The sequence below is a fragment of the Diadema antillarum genome, unplaced genomic scaffold, assembly GCF_040938485.1.
Source record: "Diadema antillarum isolate AM-2024a unplaced genomic scaffold, OU_Dant_1.0 seq00001081_RagTag, whole genome shotgun sequence".
NCBI classification, from domain to species: domain Eukaryota; kingdom Metazoa; phylum Echinodermata; class Echinoidea; order Diadematoida; family Diadematidae; genus Diadema; species Diadema antillarum.
Window position 1 is genome coordinate 57,501 of NW_027271902.1, and position 23,349 is coordinate 80,849.

Sequence of the window (23,349 nt, forward strand, 5' to 3'; positions counted from 1 at the left end):
GCCAGTGTAACCGCGATCACTAATTAATTAAAAACTTAATAATTCTCGAATTAACGTTCATCCATTTGCGGGGGAGTGGTAGAAACACTACGGATCTAAATTACAAAAGGGTCAATATTACGTTAATCGCGCTCTGTTTCATTCTCTAAGCTCATTTTACTTTTCATCTTAATCATCTACGGACATAGGCGTGTCTTCATCAGCCCGAAGTTTCAAAATAACGCGCTATCTTGCGGTTACCAAACTAGTCCGATGTCAAAATAGCGCGCTATCTGTGTAGTGAAGACGCAGATAGCGCGCTATTTGATCGGGAAAATTTCCCCCAAAATCTTGGTCTAGTTCGTCAACTAGAGCGCTAATTCGTGAGATAGCCCGCTATCTTGGGTGCGTCTCCATCAGCCCGAAATTTTCTCGATCCCTCCACGCTTCTGGTTAGCCACCTGGCAATGGAAAGCGCATGTACAAGCAGCTAGTGATTGTGTATAGTACATTACACGCACGGTGTATTCAAGGATCACATGTGTGTACTATAGGCCTATTGTTGTTGTCATCTTTAAAACCAGGGAGGTGATTTCTCTCACCTCCCTATCAAAACTCAGTGCCGTGCATGCTAGCTGTTCTTTTGTAAACTTCTTCTTCTGGTCCACTCTACCTTAGCTGAAGATTCTTGCAGATTGTGTGCATTTTGGATTTGTTCAAACATTGCAATTCGTTAATTTCATATATAAGATGCCTCACTGGACAGAAGAAAGAGTAGCGTTATCAATATCCCTTTCGAGAGAATTTGCTGTACTGCTCACGAGCTCCCTGGTTGTAGAATCGTACATACGGTGATATAGGAGATTTTGAGCGGGGAAATCCACTTTCGAACCGCGAGCCAGGCAGAGTAATATTGCAAAGTGCGCATGCGTCAATTTTCGGACTAATTTCCCAAAGTGGGCTGTTCGAGCTGATGAAGACGCACATTCGCTGTATCGGGCTATTTTCTAAGACCGCAAAATGTCCCGCTAGTTTGAACTTCGGGCTGATGAAGACACGCCTGCGGACGTCGCTTATATATATTGTGACTAAAAAAAAAAAGACAAAAGGCCCACTGTAGTTGACAAATATAAGGCTCGCCTTATCTAATCGGTAATTTGCTCAAGAGTGGCTACATCGCCTTTGCGTGGTTCATAGTCTATCTTCAGACAATTTAAAGAAAATTATGTTTAGAAGAATTTCCTCTAGACGTCGTATATCTACATTTTGGGAAAAAAGATAAAACTAACCTAGTTTATATCTTTCGAGATTGATTTTAAGCGTGTAAGGCATTCTTTTGTTTTGTTTTTTTACTTTGTGGTATTATTCTTTTTTTTTTACCTTACCGTCCCTGGAAATAGAATAGCACCTGACACCATTATTCAACGATCGCCGGATTGTAAAAGCGTGGAGGAAATGCCTAAAACCTTGCGCCGAAAAGACTTCTGCTACGTAATGACCACATACGTAACCGACGTAGAAAACACCTTTCGACAGGGTCTATTTTCTCACTGATTTTACGTCAACAGGAGGCAAAATCCTTCCAAGAAATAGGGCAACATGGTCAGCGAAATAATCAAAACCCTGCTGATTGTAGATTCGTCGACATTTCTAATATCTCTCGCAGTATTTCTGGTATGTATTTACGTCTCGCGGCAGCTATTCTGGACGAGGAATGGGGCGCAGTCGGCGATGAAGCTTCCGCCGAGCGGGCCCCGAACCTGGCCGGTGATAGGATGCATGCCGAGCTTGATTGGGGACGAGCCGCAGAAGCTGTTCGCCAAGATGTCGGCGGAATTTGGCCCGGTATTTTACACGAGGATAGGAGTGGTGCCCACTTTAATCCTCAACGATTTTCCTTCGATGAGAGAGGCGTTTTCTAGATCTGGAGACGATTTTGCCGACAGACCGAAGCTAGGAATGATGGAATACATTACCAAAGGACGAGGTATATTAATGTTTTATTATTGTTTGAACACGTTTTACTTTACCTGTCGTCAGGTTTTCTCACCTCATGTCTTCCCTTCCTCCCGATCACCATCCTGACCTTCAAAGTAGCAGGAAAACTTGTTCATCATAAAAAAAAAAGAAAATGCTTAATCCTTTAGTTGCAACAGCAATGGCATCATTGTTGAAACATATGGCAGGGTGTGTTTCATCAACGTTTGTCGGCACTGACAACTTGAATCACCATAGTAACAGTCGGTGACCAGAGCATCTCAGCCAATCAAAACCAACGATTTTGCTGAAATTGGTCAGCGCCGACAGTTGTCGGCGCTGACAAGCGTTGATGAAACACCCCCCCAGCGGAGTTCGATATGAATGTATTGTACCCCCCTCCCCCGGGAGGGGGGGGGGGGGGGGGTTATGGGAGGGATGAACTCATGTCCCTCCAATATGAGGGAGCTGTGCATTGCATTTTTAGAATTGAACTGAATCTCAGTGATGAGGATCAACCTCAGCACACTTTGGTGGATATTTGGAAAATTTTCAATAAAAATAAATTAAAGAAGTTTTACCTTATTTAAATACATATATGTTATTCATAAACAAGTTCAACAGATCCTCAGTACAAAGTCTTTCAAAAATGCAAATGGAAAAGAAATATATGTTTACGAATATCAAGCTCAAAAATATTAAGGGCTGGGGAGGGGGTTCCCCCTGGAAAAAAAAAAATTGAGGAGGAACATCTCTTGCCTTTGAATCCAGGTTCGGGCAAAAAGTGGTTTAATTGCGATTAGAGGGGGCTAGCTGGCAGGTTGTTGAAAGCAGCCAGTGTTATTTGAATTAAGGTACAGTAGGTCCCTGCATAAAGATTAAAAAAAATACAAACTGTGATATTTGTCTAGTAGTGTTGTATCTGTGACTTGCATGTTTACAGGTATCCATCTCATTTTAGTTTGAATTATTGTTATTTTTCATTGCTTCATGTGCAGGCATAATTTCAGCCCATGTAGGAGAGAATCAACGGGAAAGGAGGCGGTTTGGTTTAGCAGCTTTGCGCTCACTTGGGATGGGCAAATCCCGCCTCATTGAGAACATTGTCTCTGAAATTGAAACTTTGTCGGACCTGTTTACCAGTAGAAAGTCGCAACCCTTTGTTCCATTTCACGACGTCAATGTGTCTGTCTCTAACATTATCTCGTGGATTGTTTTTGGCCAACGATTCAAGCATGACGATATCTACTTCAAGCAGTTCCTTGACATCATCCATGAAGGTCTGGAGATCTCGGAGACGACCGGTGTGACGGGCTTCATCCCTGTCCTCCAATACTTGCCACTTCCAGTTTGGAGGAAGCTGGCAAACAACCACCGTAAGTGGCAGGAATTTGACAGCGCCATGATAAAAGACGCCCTGAACAGACCAGAGTCGGAGGAGCCCTGCTTCGTGCAGATGTACATGGAGGAGCTCAAGCGGATGCAGGAGGAAGAAGCGTGCAATGGAAATCTACCACGTGATGGAAGCGACAGCAGCATCGGTCCCTCTACAGGTGGAGTCCCTTTCAGCGAGGACGATCTGCGGCAGACGCTTGGGGATCTCTTTGTCGCGGGAACAGACACCACGGCAACCACCCTGATGTGGGCTATTCTCTACCTGGTCCTGCATCCGGACATCCAGCGCAAGGTCCACGAGGAGCTGGACAAAGCCATTGGGCGGGACAGGATGCCCACCTTAGAGCAGCGAAAGGACATCCCTTACACCGAGGCGGTCCTGATGGAAGTCCAGCGCATGGCCACCATTGTACCACTAGCTGTCCCTCACGCCTCCACGTGCGACACAAAGCTCTTCAACTTCGACATCCCTGCAGGCACTCTGGTGCTACCGAATTTATGGGCTGTGCACTACGACCCGAAGACATGGAAGAACCCTGAAGAGTTTGTCCCTGAAAGATTTCTGAATGAGGACAGGACTGCTGTGGTCCAAAGGGATGAACTCATTCCATTCTGCATTGGTAGGTTGTTTCTTTTTTACCCAAATGGTACCCAATGGTTCAATATTCCCGGTGGCAATGTTGTTACGTATGGAAGATGTGATATTGAAATACAATTTCTTAGAATCAAACTCCTAATGACACAATGATGGTGCTGTCTTCCAAAGTGATGAACTCATTCCATTCTGTATTTAATTGTAAGTTGTTTCTTTCTATGTTTTTTTGAGCCTCGGGCATAATTGCGTTTCAATTAAAAACGGGAAATTTCAAAATGTTATATGTACTGTATATTAAAAACTGTATGGCAAGTTGTGAGGATATGACATGCTCACTTTGTCAATTGCATATTCATATTGACCGTTCAAGAACTGTTTCCTGAAAAATTAGCAAATCTTCAAAATGTCATAACTTTCTTATTTTTCACCCGATTTTGATCAAAATTCTACTGTTGAACTCGTGATATTTTACTCTTTTTTATCAGACCAACTTATATTTGGACTTGATTTCCCCTTTAACAAAGAGATTTTGCAGGTCTCAACCCTCAACATTCCTTTGTTGTTGTTTTTTCTGTAGACCATGACAACTCTGATATAACCAAAAAGATGTTCTCCTCTCCATCATAAGAGGGCGAACTATACAACGGTGTCTGAGATTTCATGGGGGTTGCCGTTACCCACTTAGTAATGGCGGACTTTTTGTGTAGTGAAGTAACATTTTTACAGCGTGTATTTGAACTTTTGAATTTTTACGCGAGTACCCACAAAGTTTCTAAATTTGGCTGCTCCTCTGTTGCTCCTTTGCTAGCGTGTTAGCACGAGGGTGAGCCTATACCGCCTCGTTGTCATCCAGTGCTCCCTGTGCGCTCACAAACAATAGTACAGGGCGTATGCATACTCCGCACTCTGGTACTTACTGGGGAAAAGCTCTTTGGATATAACAAGGCAATTATCCTGCTGTTTACGTCCTCCTTGTAACACTTTTCCTGTGCTTACATTTTTTCATTTCTCTGTTTGGTCATCACAGGTCGGAGGAAGTGCTTGGGTGAGCAGCTGGCTAAGATGGAACTCTACTTCTTCTTCACCCACCTCCTCCACCGATTCGAGTTCCGACTGCCAGAGGGCTCTCCACGTCCTAGCACCGTGGGGAAAGTTGGGGCTACCCGAATCCCAATGCCATACCAAGTCTGTGCAATACCTCGCAATCCATAAAGTCAGGTGTCTTTATCTTTTCTTTTTTTTTACTGTAGATAAAGAAATGCATTGTGTTTCAAATATTGGTCTAGTAAAATTTGTTTGTGAATTACATGTAACTGCAGCTGTCAGTTCTTGAGATCTCATTAAATACATCAGTACATTGTATACCATTTCATAAGGTATGTTCACTTTTAAATGTCAGGTACAGAACTACATTGTACCGGTATATTTTGTATGTGAATTTTGTTACCAGAGATAAGGAGAAAACGTAGCAAGAAAACATACACACACACATAAATCAAAGACAAGGGTACATTCCATGCACGGACAGAAACCAATCCGAAGATGTCCAGAGTTTTTGGACGGGGCTACAATAGCTGTGCAATGTGATTAATGCATGAAATGTAAGATTCAAAGTCCAAATGTCTCTATAGATAGCATGAATACAGCAATGTTAGTAGAATACATCTGTGGAGTGTGAAGAAAATCTGATGCTCTGTTCAAAAGTTATGACTCACAATGACTGTTTGTGGTTGAAAAAAAAGGCCTTCCACTGGTATCTATGTAAATGTATATGGACCTCACTCCAACAGGGGGACTCTAAAACGGGGGTCTCTCTCACCATCCACTGAGTTTGTGTAAAAAATGGCTAGTTTTCATCTAGTATGTCCTCCTGAGGTCCTCCTAGACGGGGTGACTTTAAATGGGGTATATGTTTCACTTCCGTAACTCTGAAATAGTAATTAGTGCTATTTCATAATATCGTACTTCATCAACCTGCATGAAATGTAGAGAATTGGTTGGTCAATTATGCACTTTATAAATCACACTTACTGTTCAAATGTTTATTATACAGTAAAAGTGTGGATTCTTTCTTTTTTTGAGAGAGAGAGAGAGAGATGGAGAGATGAAACAAATGGCATATATTGCTATTGAACTGTGTGCTAGGTAAGAAATTGACTTCAGTTAGGACATATTTTACCAGGTTACATGAAAGGATGTGACAAAATCGCAGCTAGTTTTTGTTTGATCATTAGAGTAAATACATTCACTACGTACTAAAAAGCTCACTTGAATGATGGTGTGGCATTGCTATTCTTTTAGTTAAAACCCAGAAAATGTAGGACATCATCATTGTAGATGTAGCGTGATGTTAATGGCGTGCACTTCTTAAATGTGTTTGTAACTTTGCTCAGTGTAACGTTGGAGATTTCATCTGTGCAGCTACCATATTTACTGTAATATAATTCATTTAAATGAGCAATGTGTGTGAACCTAATACAGCAATTTTAATTGGCGATACTGAATGTATTTTTATGTCATTGATACTTTAGTGTGTTTCTTTTAGAAGGAATGATTTATTCTGTTTGCAAAGATGATGAAACTTCTCCTGAGGTAGTTGATTTTACAGTATCAGGGTAAAAAATCACTACTCTTCTGCTCTATGTTGTGTGATACGCATGGAGGTTCTAATCTGCCATCATTATTTCTTAGTGGAAAAATGAGCAAGGAAAATGGGATTCCATTGGGATTCGAACCTGAGACCTCCGGATTGCCTCGCCGGTGCTCTACCGACTGAGCTATAGAAAGCCCTAGTTCATTGTTCGTCCCAGAAACCCTAAATTCTCAATGCTCGGATGGTCAGAAGCTAAAGCAGTGTGTTCGTGTGTGTCACACACGTACACACTTGAACCTGGCATAAACCCGAAGGATAATTCAACTTGGGGATAGATGTGAGGGATCACCAAAGCGATGCAGCTTTTTGAGTATATGTAACAAACGCAAACAAAAGAAACTGACCATTTCTTATGATGCATGTAAATGCTGTGTATTTTAAGATATTGTACGGTACAATGTATGTTTGAAAACATGTTCATTATGGCAGTGATTACATCAGTGCATCTCAATTTGCTTAGATTTCATCTATGTTCCGACTATATCATGTATGTGTTATCTTAACATGGCGATTCAATTTTTGGCAATCAATATGTATTTGTCATTGTTACTTGCATTTTATTGTGTTTGCTTTCAAAAGAAATGATAATTACGATACACAAATTGTTAATCCCTCGTTATTCTGTTTATTTAGATCAAGTTTTCAATCCAGTTTCATTTGGTATTCTTGTTTTTGGTGAGGATGTACTGGTCTTGTGTTATTCTCATACAAAAGTAAGCTTTTCCATCCCGTGTGTTTACGTGAATGTGTGTATGATGTGTGTCTGTTACTTCAGTGTCTCTATTACTCCTAATGCTATCAAGGTGTCAAGTTTATCAACACTTTGATAATATTCCACATGGTTATTTAAAAGAGAATGAAACCTGCATGTATTTGTGAATTGAGGGAATGCAGCAACATTAGTAGAACACATCCGCAAAGTTTGAGGAAAATCATACAATCTGTTCAAAAGTTCAGAATTATTATAATTTCAGTGCCGCAATTACTATACAAGACTGAAACATAACATTTTCTGGAAATCTCTTTATATTTTCTTTACGTCGTTGTACACACATGATGTCATGAACGGAAGTGCAGTGGTCATCCAGCAATGTCCGTGCCGAAATATAACAAAATCGCCTCTTTTTAATGGATGGCATAATTTTCCTCCAACTTAGTTGAATATTTTCTCCTAATATTGCTGCATTCACTCAATCCACATGTAAAATCCGGGTTTCATTCCCCTTAAACAGCACACATGAAACATTGTATACAACATGTATGTGCCGCCGGGATCAGAAGGCATACCACAAACAGTCAGTATGCCGAGTGGTAAGTCCAAACGATAAAGACTCAAAAATAACATGGCATTTGTAGAAAAATTAAAAAGATGTTTATTATTGTTGTTTAGCAAGAACAAGTTCAATAGCAACAATCGGAACAGTAAAAGTATTTGGCAAATAGTGATGAAAACTTTGGCAGCTGCTTAATACACACAAAGTTTCCTGAAGAATACCACAATTGAAATGAAATATTGGTGCATTACACAAATAGTACAGAAAGTCTTGATTAAGACTAGCAATAAGCAGATTCTCATCATAACAAACTCTTTTATGTATTGTATTGGAACACTGGAACTTGAAAAACAATGAAATACAAATTCAAGACTCTTTGAACTTTACAGCAAGTTGGAAGTATGCTGTGAGGAGATCAGTTCGCTCTACAATATTCTGGGCTTGTTCTGGTAAAGAGGCACGGCCTCTTTTGGACAGACATATCGAATGTACCAACCACTTCTAGACCAAACTCTCTCTCTGGAAACTCTACGATAGAACCAAGATTAGAATGAACTGCCCTTCAGAGTGGCAGCACACTTGTCCAGTACAACAATCGATACATGATTTATCAGGTATTCAATTGCATCAGGTCTCTCAAAAATGAATTTCTACTCTACCAACTGGGAGGATAGTCAAGAAAAATCAGCTCTGACAATACTCATATTTCAACAAATCCAGAACTTTGTAATAGACATTAAAAGCTTTTTTATTTTATTTTGTTTTACAGTTTTGTAGTTAACAAGTTTGAACCTCTATGTACAAATGTGCCTCATCAATTCATTTTTCAAAATTCATGCATGTTTTGATCAAATCCGTTGTAACACATTTCGGAAACTATCCTCTGAAAGGCCATCATATGTTAGTAAAAACTATGAGGGCATATCACAGGGTCACTTTGAATATCTTGTCACATTATTTGATGCACATTACAGGTCAATATGCACGGATTCAAAAGAAATCTTGTGATTTAATGCTTAATCTTGACACAGGGGGCAAACTCCTACCTACTCAGAGGTGCTCTGTGTTGTTACAAAGTCCAATACAGTGGGACCACTAGAAACAGTTCCCTATACATGTATCAGGTAATTCATTACATTATGTCTCTTTATGACAAGTTCACACTAACCCCTTGTGTGTTTTGAGTACTAATTGGTACAGAAAACCCAATATCATTGTACACACTGTCAAAAGTCCCTGGCACAGAACGGTTAAAAAGAATCCAACTCTTCAGCACCATTGTATGATGGAATACATATAAAGGAAATAAATTTGGCACGTTGTGGAATGAGTTGAGCACATCAATGTGGGACATTAAAGGACAAGTTCACCTTCATAAACATAAGGATTGAGAGAATGCAACAATAATAGTAGAACACATCAGTGAAAGTTTGAGGAAAATCGGACAATCGATGCAAAAGTTATGAATTTTTAAAATTTTTGTGTTGGAACCACTGGATGAGGAGACTACTACAGCTTGTGAGTCATATGCGTACAACAGTATAAAGAAAATGTAAAAGAAAATTTAACATATTTTCACTTTTTTCGCATAATAAAAGAGCACTTGACTGGCCTCTTTCTAAAGGCGGGGGGAATAATATTACCCATAACATTTGTCGGTAACGAGTCAGGGGAATGTGTACTTTTTTCAAAAGATGGAATTTTGTGAAATTCTCTTTATATTTTCCTTATATTGTTGTACGCATGTGACATCTAAGTTATACATACACTGCAGTAGTCTTCTCATCCAGCGGTTACTGCACAAATACTTCAAAAATTCATAACTTTTGAACGGATTGTCTAATTTTCCTCAAACTTTCACTGATGTGTTCTACTAATATTGCTACATTCTCTCGATCCTTATGTTTATGAAGGTGAACTTGTCCTTTAACCCCTCTAAACCGCTCCACAGTAGTACTATGTTTGGCATCATAATGAGTGTAGTTGTCTGCAATAATGAAAGAGTTGACTCCTATGCAGAGGAGAAGAGTTTTATTTGAATCAAGGGAGATAAAAGAACAACATAAAAAGCACCAAGCAAACATGCATGGGATCATGCTATCTCGTAGCTGCACATCAGTACATTGGATTGTTTGGTCATTAGCTCTTTATATCTGCACAGGCACGTACACTAGTTTAAAGGGGATGGCTAGTAACTGATCAGTGGGAATCAGTGGGAATGCTGAGGGATGATTGTTCCAATTCTTGTGGGATTCATTTAAGAGTTCACTACTGTTGTGTGAAAATAATTTGCTTCAGAACGGTCTCATATTCAAGTAATGTGCAGATTAATGCCCCGTCACTGACCAGGCACGCTAACCTGGAAACATTAAACTGCACATTACTTGAATATGAGACCATTCTCAAGCAAACAATTTTCACACAACGATAGATATATACAATGTACTCTTAAATGAATCCCACAAGAATTGTAACAATCATCCTCTAGCTTTCCCACTGCATTCCCACTGATCAGTTATCAGCCATCCCCTCTAACTCACCACGGTTTTTCATCAGCATTCAAAAATCCATCCAGTCTTAACTTATAGTGGTAAATTATATCAAACCAACTCAGGTTTAGCAAACCTTCCTGTGCGTCAGTGGTCATGCAAAAATCTTTGTGAAGTTTGATTACTAGAATACAGCACAGCCGATTCTAGTACGACACTTCTGCGTAGCTACAGTGTAACACTCTTGCCTACAGGCACCTTATCTGCTGTGTACAAACTGCATTTCCATGAATGTCTCGGAACCTTGTTGGGAAAACATTAGCAAAACTTCTACTTACTTGCACTCAACAGTTATGTACAAACACAGAATGAACATCTTTCTTGCTCAAAACTTGGTTAATAGAATAATTCATATCACACAAACATAAAAACTTTGGCAAAATATAAGTCTGCCTCTTAGTAGAACCAGCATCCCGACTGACAATGCTAATAAAATGCAAGATTAGTGCAAATTGTTCAGGAATGTTATAACTACTTACAAGAAAATTGAACAAATTGAATGGCAGTTAGCAACATCTCATTTCATTCAAATACTGTAATGTACGCTGTCTTGCGGGAATTCGAAAATATGTCATGAAATTATTAGAGAAGAAACTTATTGTATATGTTGCAAATTGCAAAGCATGGCACTATAAGCAATGGCCACATGCCTTCAATGTCCCAGTGCTAAAAATGCAAAACCTTCAAAAGACAGCATGAGATAATACTAAAATTTCTCTTTTTGACACAATAAGCACATGCTGGAAGTAATTCACAAGGCAAAAACATACAAAATTCATAATTAATACATGAATCTGTGCAATGGTGAGTTTGATTAACTCCATAAAATGACAATTTGGCAACATGTAAAAAAAGACGGTATAGGAGTTTGAGACTTGACCATAAATGGCCATGTGGTTCTGATATAGGTAACGATATCCAATGAGCTATTAAAACTGACAGATTCAGACATTGAAATTTGAATTTTTCTAGTGTCATTTTGTGTCTTTATTACCTCTAAATTACTACAGCATGGGCAAAAACTAAAATAAATTAAAATAAAATAAAATGAGAGAGAAAATACCACAAGCATTTTTTTCTTATGCATTTTCTTTTACACTGACTCCAAGGAAGGTCTGAACATAGATATCACCATTCTTTGTGGTTACCGACAGAAAATGAGGCCAGACCACATAAAATTCCGCTCTACATGTACAGCTGTACTTGCACAAAGGCAGAATACGGTGTAACAAATAACACCATGCAATTGGGGTACAAAGTGTTCAAAGATACATTTTACAGGGAATAATTTTCCAACTCAATTTGATTAGCAATTTTAGCTGATGAACAATATTTCAAATGGTATCACGTACACTTCTATGGAAGAAAACTGCTACACAAAAGTTAGCAGTGGTGTAAAAATGCATAGCAAATTGCGATGCTATACCAGGAAAATTATTCCCTGTTTTTTAATAGTTCATTGCGCTACATTGAGCCCCAAGTTATAGCCAAGTTTACATGTACAGATATTCTAAAATCTGTTTTATGTATATACCTGAGCACATACACACACAAAACAAGAACAGTAACAATTCAGTGACTGTTGGTCGAATACAAAAACTTTCCATGGAAACAAAACAAAACAGAAAAAAAAAGCAAGAAAAAAATGGAGGCTCAATGGAACTCTAGTGCCTTCCAACCATATGAACACATTGTTAATTCTGGCAATTCATGCTATTTTTTTTTTCAACCGGAAATTGTCTTCTTCCTGTCTAAGTAATATAAATATTCAAAGTGCAAAAATTCTAGTGACAAACACAAACAAAAATATTCCAACAAAGGAATAAAGATACAGTTTGTAAAAGGCACTTGGCTCATGAATAGTTGATATGATAGCAACTCTTGCTAGAATGGCAATTGTCATGGTAACGATGAGAATCCAGCTTCCTGATTGGCTGTTGCTGTTGGAAGTTGCCATTCCAGCAAGAGTTGCCATCCTAACATGAAATGGGGCCACAAGACTTTAGAAAGTGTGTTGCATATATCACACAGAGACATGAACAAGCTGTAGCAGCTCTAATTACTTTGATTGTCACATGTCAAGGTTGAGAGATGGCACATTTATACCTTGCTCGGTGGATAGTTGGTCAGATGCAGGGACAAGGTGATTTTCTTTATCGTTGGCAGACATTGACCGAGGAAAATGTCAATGGTTGACAGGCATCACAGCCCATCCCGATGCTCTTCTTTATTCCTGAAGTATTCCAGAAGTCTAAGAACATGTGATGATCCCTAGCGACGTCCAAAGCTGCCAGATGAGAAGGAGAGAAGAAAAAATAAAATGTAAATTGAAAACTGTGTTTCACATGAGAGTCTATCTCCATGGAATGTAATTCATTTGCCTGGAAAAGATCTTTAATCAAGCTCAAGTCCAAGCTGTGATAAATGCTGCTTTAAAAATCAAAATCACAGATTTGTTGCCTTCATGAACTTCAAGTTTTTGTTTTTACTCTTTTATTTTTTCCACTGGCATATCTATCAATGCATGTCACTTTCACATTATATGCTCGTCGACACAGATACATGCATATCAAAGTGTTCCAAAGGAAAATTGCACACTGAAACTTGTGCCAGAAAACAATTAAAAAACAATTACATTTCAAGAAACATGCCATGGCAAACGTGACCTTTTTTCCCTGAAATCTTGCATTCATGGCGGTGACTCCACACATTCATTTTGTCATGAATATAATACTCCCTGAATAAAAAAGAGAAAAAAGAGAAAACAAAATAACCCTAAACTTCATGTCGCTTCTGGCATAACATATTGCAGTAACAGAAGGAAAATCCCCGTCAAATTGTAGGTCTGGGGCAATTACCCCCTGGACAATTACCCCAGACCCTTCCCCTTCCCCTGATCCTAATCCTACTAACCAGTATTTACCTAAGGTGGGGAGGGGGGGAGGGAGGGGAGTAATTGTCATACAGGAGTAGTTGCCCTCATAAGATTTCAAACCAATGGGTTGGCCACATTGAATTCCTCGGCAATCAGGGCATGAAAATTCAGGCACTCTTAATGGAATGTATAAAACCTGAATATCCTGCAATTATGTGAAGTTTACACATTACGGTTCAGACTGGTGACCAATCAGAAACAGGAGCCAAATCGAAAGATTTAAAAGATAAAAAATAAAAGCAAGTGACTCTCCTGGACTGTTAGTCTCTCTCCAAGTCCTCACCTTTCGAGAAAGTCCTTGACGCTGCGATACCCATGATGCTTTGCGAGGTGGATCAGGATTCCCGTGGCGTGGCGTCCCTGCTTCTTTCGGCAGAAGCTGCAGTTACAGTTACCTCGGCACGGAGGGCAGATCCAGTTCTGTGGGAAGTGGAATATTTATACGCTGTCTCACCATTTTGTTCTTACTTTAATAGTTAGTGTGTTTGCTTTTTCTTTGTGCATTTGTTTGGATGGTTGAATCGTTTGTTTTGCATTTGCTCAAACCAAGTCTTTTAATAACATATTATAGGAAAGAACAAAAACAGAAGTTCTAACCCTGCTCGAAAGATAATAGTACACAGAAAAATACAAATAACATTGCATGCCAGTTGAACACAATCAAACTTCAGAGAATATCTGATTGAACACCATCTAACCTTTTGCAGACTACTGTTACTTTATTCTTTTTTAAATTAGCTTCTCATCAAGTTAGTGCATTGGCAATTTCGCAGAGTGAAGTTACTCATTTCCTTCTGTACAAACATGACTTTGATCTTTAATGCCAATTCGACATTTGTGACTCTAAAGAGAGCATGATCTTATGTGAACACCATTCCATTGCTTCCATCCCTAATACATTACTGATAAAATTGAAAGGCCCTCGTATGATTTCTAGATTGAAATCACAGAACTTCTTTTTTTTTTTTATTACATGGATATCATTGTCAACTTTGTATAGAAAAATGAAAAGTATTGCTACATATCTTTATAATTATGCAGTAAAAATGCGCACTTGTAACAGTCTTGAGAAAAACACTAAAATTATTTATTTTTCAATCTTCATAGAGATTAAGATAAATAAGAAAGAACGAATGAAATCACACACAATTAAATGACTTGTGTTATATGACTGATGTCAAATCAACGTCCTCACATGCTAGGAGGGAATTTATAAATTTTGGGTGAGAGTCAGCATTTTCAGAACTTTGATTATTCTCTCACCTCATCAAGGAGAGCCTCCCGCGCGTCTTCGCCGTAGCGATTCCTCAGGCAGGGTCCGCAGAATTGACCTCTGACCCCTGTGCATGAGCCTGAGCGACAGATGGTCTTAGTGTCGTGGGTCTTCTGTCGGCATTGGTGGCATGTGGTGCCCTGCCAATGAAAGATGAAAGTTAGTGAACAAACTTGAGGTGAATACAAAAACCATCTTAATATATGTCATGTACAGTGTACTCCCGTTATAACAAACATGGTTATAACGAAATTCCGGTTATAACGAAGTAAAAATTTGGGCCGTAACATTATCCACTTTATGTATTTTTATTGTTTATTTGTTCGGTTATAACGAAATTTCAATATAACGAAAGAAAACAGCCAGTCGCGGGGACTTCGCTATAACGGTAGTCCACTGTATCTATCATCTTTGGTCATAACTTTTATCTAGCATGTAGAACAACGTTCACTTAAAAGAAAAATAAAGCCATATTTTTGTTTCACTAAACATCTCTGACATAATTTGAAGCTGCAGTACAACTTTTTATTTTTGAAATGTTACAACTTTAAAATAAAATAAAAAAATTATATTTTGTCTAATCTTAATCATACTGGCATTTTTTGTTTTACTTTTTACTTTTTGAACTTGAATACCACTTACTGGAGAAATTGGAATTCAACTTGCTGAAGATTCAAGTGAGTCTGTAAATGTCCTTTGTTCTACAAGTCTGACTTGAATAGCTTACAACCTCCTGTACATGCTACCAAGGAGGTTCGAGAAATGGAGTCACAACAGTCTTTATGTTCGCTTTGATCCCATGCTCGAGGCCGCCACTCAAAAATATTTGAAGTATGTGTCAAACTGGATCTGCCGCCCAGATGTGAAGACAATTGATTCGTGTCTCATTGCATAATCACCAGCCACTTTCCAAGGTGTATGTCTTTGTGATGGGAATTACTTTTCGCTATCCCTACTTACAAACGATGGGTGGTAGACAATGGTAAAGGCATGGGGGTGTGCGAATAGAAATTGCTCAAATATAGCTGAAATAGATATCAAAATTACTTGACTGTACGTGTCTGTACGCTAATCTGACACATTAATTCATAAAGAACTATACTTGAAGATGATACCATATTAGTTTCAGTTGGCGGAAATAAGGAGAAAAGTGATAAAACCGGCTTTCCATGAGGGTAAAATTTCAAACACTTTCACAAAATACAGCTCAGATTTACACTTTTGCACATATTTTCAAACGGAATTGACTTTTGTTTTATATGCTTTATCATTAGGTGAAATTTCATTGCATTTGATATATAAGCAAGCAGCATATAGCCGATATTATGTTAGCGTCAAAAATGAATCTTCAGATTGCTCAGAAAGATGGCGGATTCAAGCATTGAACATCACAGGCACAAATGCACCTGTGGAATTCTTTTGTCCATCCATAGAAAACTGACAGCTGATTTAATAATTATAGTCAGTTGTAACTCCATCTCTCGAACCTCCTTGATGCTACCATGCTATTAACATTCTTGTACAAGCCAGCCATCAGCTGCAACCGCTGCAAAATATGTGTGTCAGCTCAACCCACATGGTATTTAAGTGGGCCGACAGTTTGTAATTTCACATTCCAGTGTAACTAATATCTGACTTATATAACTGAAACTATTAATATTTGTAGATAGACACTTGTGATTTGAGATTATTCACACTTTCACAGAGAATCCTCTTTTCAAGGCAGTGTATCGTCGCTGGGGCCACAAGACCTCTTATCTGCAAAATGTAAAATGATCAGGAGAGCAAAAAAAAAACCAACAACAACAACAACAACAACAACAACAACAACAACAACAACAACAACAACAACAACAAAAGGCAGCCAAAGTATTGTATCAAATGGATAGTCTTTCCTTTGACATGCCATGGTGGCTTCCTTTTAGCGGTAAGACGGCTACGATTTGGACAGGACATCGCTTAACTGATTATCTGACTATTAATCCAAAAAGTCATTTTCACCAAAATTTAAGATACAATTCAAGGTCTTGTCACCCCAGCGAAAGTATCCTTCTGAGATCAAATTCTTTATGGAAATGATATATGATTGCTTGGATAACTTACATAGACCGAGTCATAACTTTTCTCCTTCACTGAATTCGCCACGAGGTTCAGTTCCTCCTCTGTGAGTTCGTCAGGCCGTCTTGGCGCGGCGGGTACAGCGGCCCTCCGCTTCTTGGTGGGCGTCGGCAGTTCGTACTCCTCCTCGTCGTCGTCATCATCGCTCTCCTCGTGCCCACGCACCCCTTCAGCCCCCTCGACAGGAAGCTCATCCTGAGATGCATCCACGATTCAGGGAAAGATATTGGACAAATTCTATGCTCAAAGATGAGGAAACATTAAAGGGATGGTACAGTATTGGTGGAGATGAGAAATGGGCTTGTAACTTTTTGCGAGATACCAAGAAAACATTTATGATATAGTGCAGAGCATACCATTTTAAGAGGAATTCAAAGTTTATTTGATGAAAATCGGGTTTGGAATGACTGAAACATCCAAAAACAAAGTAAAACAAAGTGATCGTAATGAAGTGTGGGTCCCACACTTTATTAGAATCGCTCTTTTTTGGATATCTCAGCAAAATCAAAACCAGTTTTCATGAAAGAAACATTGAATTCCTCATAGAATATACATGCTCCTTCACATTACATAAGAGGTTTCTCATTATCTCACCAAAAAATGTTAGCAACCTGAAATTAGGTCTCAACCAAAACTATACGATCCCTTTAAAACAAGGCGTCTCACTGAACATTAGCCAAGAATACATGACTATTACGCATAGATAGCTAAAAGTCAAAAGTTAAAATCGGCTTTCTGAAAGAATATCTTTCCTTTTATTTCTAGCATATTCTTTTTCCTTTGTGCCTTCCTGTGTTGAAATCTAAACGATTAGAAAACAAATGAGAAACTGCATCTTTCTTATACACCACCTCCTTTAAGAGTAATTTATTTCTAATGAAAGAACAATAGATTTAAAGGAAAAAGAGAAATGTTTTACAGATACAGTGTATGCCATCTACAGGGGTGGATCCAGGAATTTCGAAAAGGGGGGGGGGGCACCACATATTTCTGGTGCCACTTACAGGTTTCATCAGCTGACAAGAAAAAAAAAAATGCTTCAGTATGCAATTTTTCCATTTCTAGTGCCACTTCCGGGTTCCATCGGCTGACAAGCGAAAGAAAAAAAGGGGGCGCCCGTGCCCCCTTCATTTATTTCTTTTGCTTTAACCACACACACAAAAAAAGGGGGGCATGTGCCCGGGGTGCCCCCTCTGGATCTGATTTAATGATCTATGAGATGAAAATGATATTTTAAGCTAATGTGAAGAAATGTATGCTAGGAACAATCAAGGGTTGATAGCACGATGCCCAAATTTTCTGTGTCTGTCAGAGCAAAATAGCTTGTAAACTGCATGACATTGATTGCTATGGCATTCATGATGAAGTTTCCAACATGCAAGTATCCTACAATGTATCTCATATTCTATCAACTCTCATCACTAAACACAACAAAACTGAACAAACACCAACTACGAATTTTAACCAACCTCAAAGACTTCGAAGTCATCGCCGCGACTGTCGAGATCTGATTCGCCGTCTGAGGCATGCCGCTTGCGTGTGGCGGGAGAGGGGCCGAACTTGATGACAAGTTTCTGCAAATGAGCATGAAACAGAGACTGTGTCATGTGATTTGACATCCACTATTTGGTCGTATCTGATGACAAATCTGTTGTTTAAAGAACTTTTTAATAAGACTCTGATGCTGAGAGCAGATCTACTATTAAATGACAGTTGGAAACAATTTAAACAAGACTACACAACATGTGGGATCCAGTGTTGTAACTTGTCACTATGCCAAAAAACATGTGGACAATGGCCGACAATTTTTCTCGGCTGACAATTAGTCTTGCCCAAGCCAACATGCTAGTTTTTTTGTTTTGTTTTGTTTTTATTTGTATCAACAAGGTCCTATCATTTCAAGGCTCTTTTTCTTCAGGATTCACTGTGGTTACAAGCTACTAAATTCCCTTTCCCTTAGGCCTACCACATACATGTACATTAACTACAGAGGCACTCTGAGAGTGCAGACCTCCGCCAAGCAGCTCATTTCCACCGATCTAAACTTGTTCCTTCATGGAGATCAGCGATTTCCATCAATATGTATACATGCATGCTGAAAATCGCCCGATTTCCCAATTAAGAAGCCTTTGTTATGTCATAAACCCTCAGCTGCGTGGCGCACCTTGCCCTAGCAGAAACTAGAGCATGCACTTTAGTGCATGTATGAAAACCTCAAACTGTGCAGCTTGAAGTCTAAAGTTCATTGACCCTACCTGCCAAAATATAGAAAACCCTTCATAAAATCCGTAACAATTCCCAGATCACTACCAAAATTTAATCATCTATTCCTTGTGTTATTCACAGTGTTTCCTGCAGGTTTCATCTAAATCCATTCACAATTTTTGAGCTATTTTGCACACAGTCAAACAAACAAACAAACAAACGGTAATGAAAACATAACCTCCTCCCTTGGCGGAGGTAAAAATTCTGTGAATTCAGGATGCATGGCTTTGATATAGCCTATAAAACAAGTTCCTGTCTGGCAAGCTTTCATGGTAGTCTATAATAATGCATGTTACAAATATCATATTAAAACTTGAATATGTTCGCAAAGTGCTGCAGTCAGGTCTGGACTAAAGATTAATTTATTTCTTCTTCTTCTTTCTTCTTTGTTTTCTTACATTTTCTGCCAGCCACATTAATGATGAAAAAGAGATACTCTTCACATGTCACTGATAATTTTTCTTGTAGAATAAATATCATCATTTTAAACGAGCGAAAAATTAAATGCTATTTCTGTATACCTGTCCAGGAACAAGTGGGAAGAACTCGTCATCTCGCTCCTCCCGTTTCTTCTGGAGTCTGTTTGAGAGTCTGGTTCTTGTGGCTGGGGTGTTCCCCTTGGTGGGGCTAAAGCGGGCCTGGCGGCTGGGGTTCCGTCTGACTGGACTGGCCCTCTGGACCTCCAGGGATTTTCTGGGTCTGGATGGCTTTGGCTGGAAAAAAAAATGTTTTGTTTGTGTATTCATTTAACAAATACTCAATGACTGAGTAACAGCTACACATACCCCCCCCCCCCCCCAAAAAAAAAAAAAAAAAACACAAACAAACAAACAAAAAACAAAAACAAAACAAAAAAAACACAAACAAAAACAAAAACAAAAACAAAACAAAATGTTTGTAAAGACTGAGAGAGCCTCTAAAGCTGTAAATTTAATTTTTGACACTAGCTACTGTCTTTGATGGCACCTCTTCTATTCACTAAAATTATTAAGAGAGAGAGAAGTGAAGTAGCGGTATGTTTTCTACAACTATTTGCTGTGCAATCTGTGATGATTACAAAAATATGGCACTTGACATCTTGCACATTTAAAGTTTTCAATTTAATTTGCTTGTGTTACTTTTTTTAAATGATTAATATTTATCTGAAACTTCTGCACATTCAGTTCTCATGGCAACAGGATAACAATATGAAGACTGTGACATCACTACATAATATTTTGGTAAATTCAGTTATGCTCACCTTTGGTGCTTTCACAGCAGCCGGAGACTGTCGAAACATGGGCAGATCGGGCAGTCCGGGAACATGTTTAATCTCCGCCAACAACTTTGTGAGCTATAAATAAGATTAAAAGCAATACATTTATAACTAGAGAAGCACTCTGAGAGCGCAGACCTTCGCCAAGCATGCAGCCCATTTCCACCCGCACTGATCTTGTTCTTCCACAGAGATCAGTGATTTCCACCAAAGATAGTAGAAATCGTCTTTGATTTCCACCCATACAAGTGTGCGTACTGCATTGTGTGCTGAAAGCCGCCCAATTTCCCAATATTGCAGCCTTTGTTACGTCATAAACCCTCAGCTGCACCACGCGCCTCACCCTGGCAGAAACTAGAGCACGATCATAGTGCGCGCATGCAAACCTCAAATACGTGCAGCCTTAACTCCCAAGTTCATTGACCCTACCTGCCAAAATATCAAAAATCCTTCATAAATTCCCCAAAAATTCTCGGATCACTGTCAAAAGTTAATCTTTTGTTACTTGTGTCATTCTAAACCGTTGCTGCAAGTTTCATCCCAATCCGTTCACTATTTTTTGAGTTATTTTGCACACAGACAAACGAACGAACGAACGAACGAATGAACGAATCAACTAATTAACAAACAAACCAACGGTAATGAAAACATAACCTCACCCCTTGGCGGAGGTAACTATATAGATGCATAGAAAGGAAAAAAAATGTGCTTGAATCCACTGCTTATCGCCCACGTGTAGAAAACACAGAACTCCTAGCTACACTAAGTTTTAGGCAATGTAGTTCTACAATGTACATGTTCAGATTTACAAGGATTTTTGACAACAGCTTCATTCTTGTATCACAAAGGCTTTGAAATAATACTTGTAACGGTTAGGCCTATAGATACAATTTCACAGAAACATCACCTACACAAGCAGACAGAAAATAAAGTATTAAAATGTGTATTCCTCTGGAATAGTAAGATTCACTGTTTTTGTCTTTGCTTTTTGTCACACCAATGGCAATGCACTAACCCTTTCTTTTTGCGTGCTTTGACTAAGTTTGAGTGCTGTTGGGCGAAACAAAAAAAGTAATAGAATTGAATACGGTACACTGTCCAATGTCCCTGGCACAGAAAGGGTGAAGAGGGCTGCATACCATCTGCTGATTTTCTTGGATGTTCTTCCGCCTCCTGTTCTCGTACGATTCCTCATCGATTTCCTCGCCGTTGAAGAGATCTGCCGTGAACAGATCTGACAGGGAGGAATTCTGAAAGAGAACAAAATGGCTTGATCCATCAACCATTGCCCAACAATTAGACTTCTACATGATGTAAAAGACCAGTCCTCTACTTCCATATCAGATGCGATGTCATGATGTGACATATAGATGATCAAGTAAAAGTAAAACACAGCCGGGCTCATCGCCATCGATCGCTAATCAAGACTGCACTAGGTACCTGTGCACTGCGTGCCAATGTCCAACAGCTAACAGTTAGATTTATACTGTTTCACAGTAGAACACAAGGATAGAGACAGAGTAAAGGCCACCGCACACGATCAGACTGGTCTTAAAGTCTTAAGCCAAGCTGGGTCTTATTCTTAAGACCAGTCGTACGACCGGACATCGCACACTATACGACCCGACTGTAAAGCGCGCGCAGTGCGCATTGCGTGCGCTTGCATTTTTACTGCATTGTGGATGGCTGAAAGCCTACGACCAGTTGTAGAAATTCAACATGTCAAATCTCTACGACTGGCGCTAAGACCCAGTCGTACGACTAGAAAATGGCAAGACTGTGATGTCACACTTCTAGTCTTAAGGTCTTAAGACCGGTGAATTGGGGCAAAATCGTGTAGTGTGCAGCGGGCTTAACACCGGACCGGGGCGCGCTCCTTGTACACAACATAATATACTGTGGGAGCGTTCGGGCTGGTTGCAGTTGTTAGAGACAGAGTACAATTTACTCTTTCCCACTTCTGAAATTCTGTGTAATTTAACTGTCGTTAGTAAGTTATAGACCAGGGCCAGTGTTTACTAGTAACTGTTAGAGTTCTAACGGTTAGTCAGTACTGCAGTAGAGTAGTAGAGAAGTAGGTGAAGTCCTATTAAACCGCAGCAGCGACCCCATAAGGCCATTGGACAAATATTACAGCGCCCCGCGACGGGGTTAATAAGTCCCTGCCTAACTTACCATTCGATCAGTGTATATCACAACACTATTACATGTACATCGTCGTACTTTGATCACGACGAGACCTAACGTTAGACGACTCTTCCAACACCTGTAACCGAACGATACACGCAGCCATTTAAAATTTAAAAGTCTCGGTTCTATGCAATTTATAGACTAACGCAACGGTATACGCACGGCCACGGCACGGTCAGTGAAACCACAGATTCGATACGTCGATCGGGGGATCGAGTGATCACGGTTCTACTTCTAAAACGGTACGAACGTCCACCATCTTTGAAATATGTTACAAACAAACCTTTTTGCTTGGTGCCATTGAAAATGATAAGTTTTAGGGAACAGTCTTCCAAAAGCGAGGTCACCTCATCTAACGTTGCTCCAGCCAGCAGTAAGTTACTCGTATTCGTTGATCAAAATGGGTACAGTTTCCGTATGCTATATGGCGTACTCGAGGCGCGCTGAATGCTCTTTAAACTTAACGCGGGAAACTCCACATCCGGAATAGACCATTATTAATATGGGGGTCAAAAGATAAAATCATATTTAATAACTACATTTTTTCATTAAAATAAGGAGAAAAATATAATACATAATATATTAAATTAAAATTAATATAAATTTCTCTCATTAATGGATAATGCACTTACCATATATACGAATACGAGGTTTAATTTTTGGTTGATATACCTACTCTTGAACTATTCCAAATCCAGGTCAGTGTTTTTTTTTCAGGCAATCAGGGGATACAAACAGGTGTAATAGTAAGGTGCTATTCTACTTGTGCATGAGCGATAAGATCGGTGGTGTAGTAAGAAAATAAAGAAACGCGTTCCAGATTCTATAGCGGAATTGTCAATAGCATTTCACCAGGGTCTGGGTGTCACCACAAACTGAAGTAGGACCCTA

The 23,349-nt window shown here is 39.3% G+C and overlaps 2 protein-coding genes across 2 annotated transcripts; one reads left to right on the forward strand and one right to left on the reverse strand.

Annotated features, from left to right (window-relative positions):
* Nucleotides 1-1,578: 1,578 nt before the first annotated feature.
* LOC139743430 (cytochrome P450 2U1-like) lies at nucleotides 1,579-5,158 on the forward strand. The gene is made up of 3 exons (XM_071653915.1): nucleotides 1,579-1,966; nucleotides 2,955-3,971; nucleotides 4,974-5,158. The coding sequence occupies exons 1-3, from the start codon at nucleotides 1,579-1,581 to the stop codon at nucleotides 5,156-5,158; spliced, it is 1,590 nt and encodes a 529-aa protein (XP_071510016.1).
* Nucleotides 5,159-13,636: 8,478 nt separating this feature from the next.
* On the reverse strand, nucleotides 13,637-22,759 carry LOC139743438 (cell division cycle-associated protein 7-like). The gene is made up of 8 exons (XM_071653923.1): nucleotides 22,742-22,759; nucleotides 21,408-21,518; nucleotides 20,254-20,346; nucleotides 19,535-19,720; nucleotides 18,218-18,322; nucleotides 16,734-16,943; nucleotides 14,621-14,770; nucleotides 13,637-13,777 (listed from the first exon to the last, which is right to left on the reverse strand). The coding sequence occupies exons 1-8, from the start codon at nucleotides 22,757-22,759 to the stop codon at nucleotides 13,637-13,639; spliced, it is 1,014 nt and encodes a 337-aa protein (XP_071510024.1).
* Between the last annotated feature and the right edge of the window lie 590 nt (nucleotides 22,760-23,349).

Bases quoted from the DNA above. Each gene is read 5' to 3' on its own strand.
- LOC139743430 (XM_071653915.1), top strand. From the start codon at position 1,579: ATGGTCAGCGAAATAATCAAAACCCTGCTGATTGTAGATTCGTCGACA. The intron at 1,967-2,954 runs GTATATTAATGT...CTTCATGTGCAG, and splicing joins ATACATTACCAAAGGACGAG to GCATAATTTCAGCCCATGTA. The intron at 3,972-4,973 runs GTAGGTTGTTTC...TGGTCATCACAG, and splicing joins ACTCATTCCATTCTGCATTG to GTCGGAGGAAGTGCTTGGGT.
- LOC139743438 (XM_071653923.1), bottom strand. The intron at 20,347-21,407 runs GTATGCAGCCCT...TCTTATTTATAG, and splicing joins TCCAAGAAAATCAGCAGATG to CTCACAAAGTTGTTGGCGGA. The intron at 18,323-19,534 runs GTATACAGAAAT...GCTCATTTGCAG, and splicing joins TCCCACTTGTTCCTGGACAG to AAACTTGTCATCAAGTTCGG.